At 35.7% G+C, this 11,726-nt stretch overlaps 1 protein-coding gene across 2 annotated transcripts in view; it reads left to right on the plus strand.

The window, feature by feature from the left end:
• The first annotated feature begins 1,201 nt into the window (after positions 1 to 1,201).
• The window catches only part of LOC106878078 (aminoacylase-1), a 37,218-nt gene continuing 26,693 nt past the window's right edge, over positions 1,202 to 11,726 (plus strand). Inside the window, exons 1-4 of one of the 2 annotated variants that reach the window (XM_052965728.1) lie at positions 1,326 to 1,413; positions 7,500 to 7,593; positions 9,066 to 9,130; positions 10,590 to 10,694. In XM_052965728.1, coding sequence (XP_052821688.1) covers positions 9,092 to 9,130; positions 10,590 to 10,694 — 144 coding nt within the window. In that variant the 5' untranslated portion in view covers positions 1,326 to 1,413; positions 7,500 to 7,593; positions 9,066 to 9,091. Of the gene's footprint in view, positions 1,414 to 7,499; positions 7,594 to 9,065; positions 9,131 to 10,589; positions 10,695 to 11,726 lie in introns of both variants that reach the window. The other variant, XM_014927173.2, reaches the window with a different exon arrangement.

The following is an 11,726-nucleotide window of genomic DNA, read 5'->3' on the forward strand; positions in this document are numbered from 1 at the left end:
TATATATATATATATATATATATATATATAATGCACTTATTTTAGAAAATTTGATGAGAATTTGGGTTGAAAATTGCGGAACTAAAATATAATCTCTACAAGACTTGTTTTGTGTAAAGCCGTAATGTAAGCTTTGACGTATATTATGGAGATAGTTTATGGTGAAGGTGAAGTGGGAGAAAAAAGTTGATGAGATATTTTCATGTTTGACTGTTTGATTTGAAATATTTTAGCATTTGGAAGATTTTGTGCTTCCAAGAAATGAGTAATTGAGAATTTCAGTTCAGAGTTTGAGTCTCGAATGTGAGAATGTTGTAGCATTCATTAGTACAAAGTTGGCAGGGTCTGTTGTTTCCAGTCTGCCATGGAAGCATATTCAGTCGTGGAAGAAATATTACGTTGGGAGAAATATTACCTTGCTTGGGAACACATAAGGGTTGGCGACAGAAAGGGTATCCAGTTGTAAGAAAAATCTGGCTGAATAAATTTCGTCTAATTCAAGCAAAAATGAGAAACTGGATGTTCAAACGACGACGACGACGATGACGATGATGATGATGATGATGAAGATGGTGGTTTATCCGACCAATTAAGCCCGTCTATAAGGGTAAGAACAAGAGTTCTCTCCCTTGCAGTTAACACCCGCAATATTTGTTAATTAGGAGAATAACGGTTTCAAAGTGCATTCATTTCACTTAAAGAAAATAAAAACTGACTTAAGCTGTTCGTTCTTTAAACAGTACTCTTTATAATGTGTCTGTAAGAAGCATCAAATGGATGTGGAAATAAACAAAACGTCAGTAGCCAAAGCCTCTTGCTGTCAACTCTTACAATGTTATCATATTTCTAACTACAATTACATCGTTCAATCCATCGACACTTGTTTAAAGACTGCACTGCACTGCACTGCACAGACTAATTTTAGATTATGCATAAAGACAAAAAAATGAGAGGCATTAACGAAAGACAAGTAGATGCAATATGAAGGTTGATGAGATGCATAACTATTTCTACGAGAAAAAAATAATCGACTATCTTGTGAACGATAAAGACAATTATTTTGGTTACTCATTCCATCTCTCACTGATTTTTCTTACATTCTTTTCTTCCTCCCCCTCCTCCTCCCTTTATTCGTCTGCCTGACAGTCTCTGCCTGTCTTCCTCCCTCTTTCTCTCTCTCTCTCTCTCTCTCTCTCTTATCTCCTCTCTCTATTCCTCACTCACTCCGTCGTTGTTTCTCTTTCCACATATTTTCTCCTGATAACGATCATTCCTCTTCATTACATCTGACTTTGATTCATTTGAAAATGGGATCCGAAACCGAGAGAAGAAACCCTTCTGCTGAACACCAGGCTGTGACTAACTTCAGACGGTATTTACGAATCAAGACTGTCCAGCCTGAACCTGACTATGGTCAGTGTACATTTACACATATTTTATTTGTTTACATATCTCTATTTTCTGTTCTTTAATTTATTGTGTGACACGTTCCCGTTTATAAAGGTAGATCATTCAAAAGAAAAATAAACATCACATCACCGGTTGTTGCTTAATTGCCGGTAAGCCTTGATCGGTCAGGCTTTTAATTTGATATGGTAGGATTGCATTATCCGATATGTCTTTTCTTTTTTAGAGATACCTTTGTTTGGTTGCACAATCATTTGGTTTCACAGTCGATATTTTACAAATCTTACCGGTTAATATATGGTTTAACTCAGAGTTAAATCAAGGTCAATAAAATAGGTGGGGCCGATATATTCGACTATACTCTCTCCCTAAATATGAGGCCTTTGTATCTATAACTGAAGTGGAGAGGTTAGCAGAATTGTTTGCGTGTCAGACAAAATACTTTGTGATATTTGTTCCGAATCAACTTTGTATATCATATATCTGGTACTTAATTCTATTAAGTACCAGTCATCTGACCCCAACCATAAACTTTTTGGTCTTGTGCTTATATCGCCTACCCACTTCTTTATGAAAAGGCAAAATAAAGTTTGCATCCATATAATTTTTCTTTCTTCATCATGTTGTTGAATAAGTTTATAAAGTCTAGCACATCTTAATTTTGTTAAACATGACATTTTGTCTCCTTCCCAATCTTTTTTTTAATCCTCCCACCTCCTACAACCCATGAGAAACACAAAGCTAGAAAATTCTTGTAAAATGGAAACAGCGAAGCTAAAATGGTATCGTTTCATTAAAAGTTACTCCTTACATTATATTAGATTAATAATTCATTATACTTTGTATTTACAAGCCTAAATATAGAAGTCAATATATTCTTTTCTACTCTAGGCACAAGGCCCGAAAATTTGGGAGAGGGGGGGGGGCAGTCGATAAGATCAACCTCAGTACGCAACTGGTACTTAATTTGGTAATTTTTTTACAATTACACCCGCCTCATGAAACGGGTGTAATAGTAAAATGATACCGATTTGACTTGCTATTTTCGATAGTACGGTGTTATTTGAAGAGCTGACTGATATTTGTTTCACTAGTCGACTTGTTAATTATATATTAAGCGGAAGTTGATAAAAGTTTTATTTGTCTTGAATGAAGTACAAAAGAATTCATAGATTGTTGTTTTCATTTAACCATCGCTTAGTTTAACATATTAAGCTAACATTGATAAACATAAGGTACACACCCACCTCATGAAACTGATGTAATATTAAAATAATACCCTTAAGTTATCGACCCTGATAGGATGAAAAGCGAAGTCGACCTCGGCAGAATTTCAACTCAGGAAGGTAAAGACAGACGAAATGCCGCTAAGCATCTTGCCCGGCGTGCTAATGTTTCTGCCAGCTCGCCGACTTATAAAGGCCGCTATATTACTTGAACTATTGTGAACTCGTGAGCAGTGACTTGGCCACTTCTGCTGACACGGCAACGAGTAAATTTTACGGTTCAGGGTCGAAAATTCGTCTGGTGGTATCATATGACTTGACCAAAGGTGGTCGATGAAGTAGCTTTTTTAGATGTTATCGATATCATATTGCAACACTTTGTTCACATTTACGAGTCTTTACACTTGAAGTAGTGTAAAATCTTACCGAGAAAAAGTTACTCGACAGAATATATAATAAAAATAAAATAGAATAGTCTTAAAAAATTAAAACCTTCAAATCTAATAAAACTAAGGGTGGCTTCAGTATCCCCCACCCTCATCAACGAAAACAGTTCATAAAATTTATAAAACATGTTTGTTGTCTGCGAGTAAAGACTAGTCTATTTACAAATTCTGTATACTAATAGGAAGAGAGCCCTTGCGCTTGGTGGTCAGTGACATTCGGTTTGAAGGGTTTTCTTGATTTGCCCTTGTTGAAGGGAGGTTCTCATATATCAAGAAGACTATCTCATCCATATGTATTCATGTATTGGGAGGCAAAACTTCCGCCCGGCCCCAGGGTTAGGGTTAGGGTTTTAAGGTTAGGGTTAGTGTTGGGGGGAAAAGTCAAAATTGAAGAATTTGGAGGGAGGAAAGGGCGTGGGAAATTTAACAAAGCAGATTTTTGGCAATTTTTCGGAACCTCTGTATCGGAAAACAGGGATTTTTGGCAAAAATAAAAAAATAAATAAACAAATTTGTGAGAAAAAGGGGTGGGGAACGGGTGGAAGTCTTTCCCATTGGTATATTATCTGTTATCTTTTACTTGTTGCAGTCATTAAACGGCGATCATACTGGGGCACCACCTTGAAGAATTTTAGTCGAATGAACCGACCGGAGTATTTAATATATTTTTTTAAAAAACCTGGTACTTACTCTATTGGATTCTTTGCCGAACCGCTAAGACGTAAATACACCAAGACCGGTTGTCTAGAGGTGGTGGGGGACAAGCGCGCACACACACACACACAGAGAATGTGTGTGTATATATACGAAGGGCTTCTTTCGGTTTCTGTCTACCAAATCCACTCACAAGGCATTGGTCAACACAATGCTATAGTAGAAATCACTTACCCAAGTTGTCACGCAGTGGGACTGGACCCATGACCATGTGGTTGGAAAGCAAACTTCTTACTACACTGTCACACCTACGCATACTATTTATCTCCTTCCTTTTTTTTCCCCTTCTTTCTCTCCTAATTTTATGTACACCCACACATTATAAGTAACCTGTCTTTGTCATGTCCCCTTCATCCAATGCCTTTGTATGTAGCAAACGAAAATGTCAGATAAAATACATTGCAATACTTCTTTTGGTTCTTGTAAAGTGGCAAGGTTGCAGAAACGTTAGCACACCAGGCAAAATGCTTTGTGACATTTGGTCTGTCTTTATGTTCTGAGTTCAAATTCTGCTGAAGTCGACTTTGCCTTTCATATTTTTGATAAAATAAGTCCTGGCTGAACACTTGTGTCAATGTAATCAACTTACTCCCTTACCCCAAAATCACTGGCCTTGTGCCAAAATTTGAAACCATTATTATATAGAGATTTAAGGCAGCAAACTGGCAAAAGAGTTAGCATGCCAGGCAAACTGCTTGCACATGTGCACGACTAATACTTTCAGAGCAGATGCAAAACAAAAAAAAAAAAGAAAAAACAAATGAGACTGTCAAATATTTGCTTAGAAAGTTTTCTGTGAAACCTAGAAAAAGATTGGCTGCGTGGTAAGTAGCTTGCTTACCAACCACATGGTTCTGGGTTCAGTCCCACTGCGTAGCATCTTGAGAAAGTGTCTTCTACTATAGCCTCGGGCCAACCAAAGCTTTGTGAGTGGATTTGGTAGACGGAAACTGAAAGAAGCCCGTCGTATATACGTATATATATATATATATATGTATGTGTGTGTATATGTTTGTGTGTCTGTATTTGTCCCCCCAACATCGCTTGACAATCAATGCTGGTGTGTTTACGTCCCCGTAACTTAGTGGTTCGGCAAAAGAGACCGATAGAATAAGTACTAGGCTTCCAAAGAATAAGTCCTGGGGGTCGATTTGCTTGACTAAAGGTGGTGCTCCAGCATGGCCACAGTCAAATGACTGAAACAAGTAAAAGAGTAAAGAGTATAACCCAAAATGTTTTACTTTTTTTTATTCAGTTTAAATCTAGATATAGCATATTGCACTTAACCAGGGTCATTGTGTTCTCTAGTTGAATTTCATTTAATTTTCTTTTTCTCTTTTTGAATTTGAAGGGGCTAGCAGTTATATGTATTAGATATTCCTACTGTTATATACTTCTGTGTATCCTTTCTACCTACTACTTTTCTACATCCTGAGTATAGTCATTTCCCAGGTGACACTGAAATTTTGTTGTCCTGTTAATAAGTAAAACATTGATTTGTGCCATTTTGACCTTTACATCTTTTGCCCTTTAGCATTCAAATTCCTTTGTCAAATGTAATGCTTACTTATTTGCATAGATTTGAATTAATTATGCACAGTCTCATAGCTTCAAGATTTCAATGATATGATTGATTATTTTTAAAATGATATTGTAGAGTAGGTGTGAGAGGTCAAATCTGGCTGATCTGAAGATGAAACAGGTAGAATATTTGGGCCAAAATGTTTGGTTTAGATGCTAAAGGGTTAAATCAAAAAGATTTATCCTTCAGATTTGAAATTTTGTTTTCAGCAACTTACTACAAACCTAGATTTTATCCATCTTCTTCTTAAATATAAGAAAATGAGTGGCTGTGTGGTAAGTAGTTTGCTTACCAACCACATGGTTCTGGGTTCAGCCTTGTGAGTGGATTTGGTAGACAGAAACTGAAAGAAGCCCGTCGTATATATGTATATATATATATGTGTGTGTGTGTGTGTATGTTTGTGTGTCTGTTTGTACCCACAACATTGCTTGACAACCAATGCTGGTGTGTTTACATCCCCGTAACTTAGCAGTTTGGCAAAAAGGGGCCGATAGAATAAGTACTAGGCTTACAAAAATAAGTCCTGGAGTCGATTTGCTCGACTAAAGGCAGTGCTCCAGCATGGCCACAGTCAAATGACTGAAACAAGTAAATGAGTAAAAAAAAGAGTAAAGAAGTGCATGCTAAGCTATGCAGTTAAGAAGCTAGTTTCACAACTATCTGCTTCCAAGTTCAATTCTATTGCACAAGAGTACCTTTGGCATGTATCTTCTACTATCCAGTAAAGTGGATGCTGACATTTTTGGTGTTGTGGGCCAAGAAATTTTATTGAATGTAGAATTAAATTTATGATGAGAAAGAAAATAAAATCATTATATGTGCAGACATGATTGTGTGTTTAAGGAGCTTGCTTTGCAGCCACATGGTTTCAAGTTCAGTTCCACTACACATCACCTTGGTCAAGTATCTTGTGAATGAATTTGGTAGAGAGAAACTGTGTGTGTGTGTGCATTAGTACTTTTGTATGTCCCCCACTACCTCTTGACAACCAGTGCTGGTTTGTTTACATCTCTGTAACTTGGCAGTTTGACTAAGTTATAGGGTGTAAGCACACACACACACACACATACATATATATATGTGAGTGTGTACATGTGTATGATTCTGTATACTGGTATAAACCAGCATACACACACAAACATCTGTTAGAGGATGTGACTTCCTAAAAGTAAGTGACTTAATACATATATTATAGCTGAATGTAGCTATTCAACAAATAGAAACCATAAAAATTTGTACCATACTAAGTACTGAAGTTAACATAATTGACTAAGACTCGTGAAGGTAATAGCTCCATCTTGGCTATAGTCCAATGACTGAAATCAAAAATAGAATAAAAGAATACGACTGTATTTCATTGTTGTTTACTTGAGAAATGATTGTATTTTTGATGGCATTTAATAATTTTCATCTGTTGTTTTGCATCACTCTTTCCTTATATACAATTTACAATCTAAGTTCCAGTTATTGGCAATATAATTTATTTAGTCATGTATAAAGGACTCTGATTTGTTGCTTTCTTTTCTAAGAATTAAGTCAAGTTATAAAACAGAGCTCGTGTTGATGAATATGTATTTTAAATTGATCATGACTTGGCCTTTTTTAAAGTGACTTACAAGCATTTTATTATAACTAGATAACATTGGTATCCAGGTGCATAAAATTATCAACAGATTATACTCTTGTCTGTTATAAGATGATAATAATTCCTCTTGTGCTGATTTTGGTTATATTATCTTGTATACTTAATTTCTTGCAACCTACTTGTGTCTTAAAATTACTGGAAAAATACTGACCTAATTGGTTATTTCAATAGAGCTAAGAATTGAAATGCACAAAGGAAAATTTAGAAGAATATTTTTTTTATTTTTCATTTAATAAATTAATTAATATGGTGAAAGGTTTTGACATCTACACCAAGTAAATTTAAGAGAGTTTCAGTAAATATGGACTGGAAACAACAATAAAACATCTGTAGGTATGTGAGTTACTTGTTTGCAAGATTTCTATGAAAGACAAGTACCTCTAAAACTGATGGGATCAGTGTAGTTTTAAATTATTTCTGTGTATGTTTTAAACATCAGAGTAAGAAGCTCAGCAATAATGGCCTTTTTTTAATAGGATCTCAGAGATTGTGCAGGAAAAGGGATGAAGAGCTTACCTTCAAACTAAAGCCCTGGTCTGAATGCTTGCAACAGATTGGACCCCACTAAAGGTACTTAGGACAAATATAACTGAGTGGTTGAATAAAAGAGAATGTGATAAAAGAGAGTGATTCAGGAAAAGAGAGTGGAAAAGTATAATTGTGATGAGAGAAACAGAACAGAAGTAGTAAGGTAATGGTTGTGTATGTGTGTGTGTATGTCTGTGGTAGTGCTCTTGCCAAGATATCTAATATGGGTCACATTTGAGCATTGTAGAGGGCCAGCAACTGATTGTGGGTTAAGTATTTTCTCACACTGAAAGGGAAACCTAGACTCAGCAATATTATATGAGATGTCGCTATGAGAGATTATTGTGTAATTTTTGAGGTAAGTGTGAAGACTTTAGTTGCATGCCAATCATGCATAGGAAGAATGTTGTATAAGGAGTCATCATTGTAATTTCTTCATTGAAGTATGTTTCAAACATCTCTGTTCATGGAAGTAGTTTATGCCTGGTATGAGATGTCCAGGTTACATATGAATGACATGTATGAAGAGGTTTAAGGAGTTATTGATGGCATTATTAGCAAAGAAGTGTGTGCTGTTACCAGTAACAACATGTAGACTATTAATGTACAGAAAGAAAAGGCTGGAGGATATATGTGGTACCATAGCTAGAAGTTTCTCATGCCAAATACAGTCAAACTGTTGTGGAATATAAGAGAGCAAGTCTCTGTGTAATTAAGTTTGTTGTTCCTGAGAGACTCAAGGTTATGAAAGATTTTGTTTATGACTGTCTTCACCATGTTTGAGATATTGGAACTGAGGATGATAAGGCAATAATTGGCAGGGTCAGAGAGGTTATCCTTCAGAATGGGATTCATAAACATAAGTAGATTTCACTAGATTAGAATAGATCCTTACAGAGAAAAGTTGAAGAATTTGAGTAAAAGAGTTGGATCTGGAATACAGTGTTTGAGATCATGGAAGAAAGTGTCATCTGAGTTGTTTTTAAACTTATGGTGTGATGTTGTGCAAATAAAGCTTGGAGCAGATATTTTTAAAGTTATATAATTTTCTAGAGCGTGTTCTCTTTTATGTGCAAGTGGTAGATACACTAGAGGTATATCCTATAAATTATTTGGACCAAAAGCACTAAAGAGGTTTATTACAGATGAAGCACTGTTTTGTTTTTCTAAAATTGCTTTCGTCTTAATCTTTCACTTAGTAAAAAATTAGGTGATTAACACTGCTAGATTTAGTGTGTAACCTACATTATCTTCAAGTTAAATTGAATCTTTTTCAACATAGGCACAAAATCTCAAATATTTTGTGAGGTACAATCCAGATTTCTACCACAGTTCTAGACTAGTATATATTTTATCAAACCCAGAATAAGAGGGTTAAAGTTTGGTGGGATCCAAAATCGGGATGTAAAGAGGTATAACTAAATACCACAAGGCGTTTTACCCAACATTCTACTAATTCTACCAATCCGATCCTCATTTTAAGTTGAAAGGAAAAATCTGTTTCATATTTTCAGATGGAGCAATAAAGTTCCTAAAAGAAATGGCTGGAGAACTTGGTTTGCCATATAAAGTGATTGAGGTGAGCAATATAACTTCTATTTATTTAAGGTTAACAGAAATAACTACTTAAGTTCATTAAACTCCTGTTTAATTCAATTTACCAGTTAACTACAGGTTTTCTTATCTCTTCTCTCCCCATAAAGATAATAGATTACTAAGTAAACCAAGAAACAAGGGCAATAGTCATAATTCTGTGATGTTTCCTTGACAATGTACAAGATCGCTTAGTTTGTGGATGAATTCTTTTCCATCATTTAGATATTTATTATGAATTCTTTTTCTCTTCACTGGGTTTTCAGATGTTTGATCAGATATTTTAAACACTGTCAATACACCATCTACAAAAAAAAAGAAAAAAACCTTTTTAATTGTTCCAACTAGAAAATGATCCCAATAATAGTATATCACACATTACTGATTTCTTCTTGCTTAGTGTCTACCAATTTGTTTTATGTTTTTGAGCAAATTGTCATAAACCTACACCATAGATAAATCATTTATATGTATGTACCATCATAATCATCATCATTTAATATCTACTTTAGATCCTACAGATAATAGATAGAGGGACCCCATAAGGAGGACTAAGATTTTCCGATGCTAAACACAGCCACACTATATCAACTATACTTTGCTACCACAAATTGTACTTTATAATCCTTCCTTACTGACAGAAAACTTTATACAGTCTCTTAGATATCTGGCTCTTTTTCTCTATGGTACAAAAATAGTAGACTTACAGATCAGCCTAGTTGTCTTACAAGGGTTAAGTTGTTACTGAAATATTGCAATTATGATTTCAAGACTTTCATTATAGAATGTGACTGGCACCACACCAGTTACAACAATGACTGTACTAGTTTATCCAATCAATGGAACAACCTGCTCATGAAATTAGCATGCGACTGGCTGAGCACTCCACAAGCATGTGTAGGCAACCCTTTTGTTACCAACCTGGCTGAAACAGGCTCTGGCTCTGAATACAAATGTCTCGTTTTCATAAGTTTTGAATTAAAATCTTCCACCAAACCTTAGTCACAATTTATGTTCCTAACACTAGCTGAATGATAACTAAGTTATTTTACTAAATTAATTGTTATATTTCAAGTAATTGAAAGAAACACAAAGCATCTCAAAATAAACTCGAAACTATGGTCTTATCTTGTGAGCTATTTGGTGATCGTACAGGTGCTGGTGGCAGAAAAAAGTACCCAGTACACTCTGTAAAGTGGATGGTGTAAAGAAGGGCATCCAGCCATAGAAACCATGACAAAGCTGACATTGGAGTCTATTGGACTCTGAGCTATCAGATCCTATCAAACCATCCAGCCCATGCCAGTGTGGAATGTGGCTGCTTAATCATGATGAGTAACATACCTTCAATCTAAGCAAAAATAGAGAAACAGAGAAAATTGAAAAAATTGTCCTGTTTTTGTTTATTTTTTTCTTTCTGTATATTTTAATGTATTATATTTTAGGTTTCTCCAGGCAATCCTGTGTTTGTGATGACTGTTGAAGGAAAAGACCCTTCCTTACCATCTTTGATGTTGAATTCTCATATAGATGTTGTTCCAGTGGATATGGTAAATATTGCTTATTTGTTTCAAAATTTGTTTGGTTTGAAAGTGAACAAAGGGTTTTCTAAGGTCTTTGAGGCTGAGGTTGGGGAAACAAATGAGGCTAGATGCCATTACAATCCGACACCCTCATGAGCTGAATAATAAGTGTATGTTGTTCCCCTGCATAACCCTCATTTCCATCACTGGCTGCTGTAATCTGAAGGGTGGGAACTGAGTCGTGTTATTACATTTATCATGCAATGCAGAAGAGTTTTAAATGTGCTCTTAGAAATTTATTCTTTCTGCGACATGAATACATCAAGTTACCATTTCTATCATGAACCACTTAATGAACCAACAGGGGAGCTTCTATGTGTTCAAGCCAATAAGGATCTCTTGGCATGCTTGAAATAGAAGGAAATCTTTAAATCTCACTACTATACTAAAAAAAAAGCCAGGACACATTAGTTAATACAGCCCTACACCTCCTGAGAAAGACAGGATGGCCATGAATAGTATGTCTTTCATCATAAGTTGATCAGTGTTGAGCTGAAGTTAGGGCTCAATGACAACAACCAGTTGGAAACTAAACTCAACCTGACTTGGTTTGAATTTTCTTTCTGTTTATGATTCTAAGTAGAGATTAAGGATTTTTCACTTTAATCCTTTTGTTGCTATATTTATGTTGGAATACATTGCCTTTGTTTCAGTTTAATTTTGAAAATAACAAAGAATTTATCAAAATATAAATATAGGCGTAGGAGTGGCTGTGTGGTAAGTAGCTTGCTTACCAACCACATGGTTCCGGGTTCAGTCCTACTGCGTGGCACCTTGGGCAAGTGTCTTCTACTATAGCCACGGGCCGACCAAAGCCTTGTGAGTGGATTTGGCAGACGGAAACTGAAAGAAGCCCGTCGTATATATCATCATCATCATCATCGTTTAACGTCCGCTTTCCGTGCTAGCATGGGTTGGACGATTTGACTGAGGACTGGTGAAACCGGATGGCAACACCAGGCTCCAATCTAATTTGGCAGAGTTTCTACAGCTGGATGC

Source organism: Octopus bimaculoides, chromosome 1 (assembly GCF_001194135.2).
Source record: "Octopus bimaculoides isolate UCB-OBI-ISO-001 chromosome 1, ASM119413v2, whole genome shotgun sequence".
Taxonomy (NCBI): domain Eukaryota; kingdom Metazoa; phylum Mollusca; class Cephalopoda; order Octopoda; family Octopodidae; genus Octopus; species Octopus bimaculoides.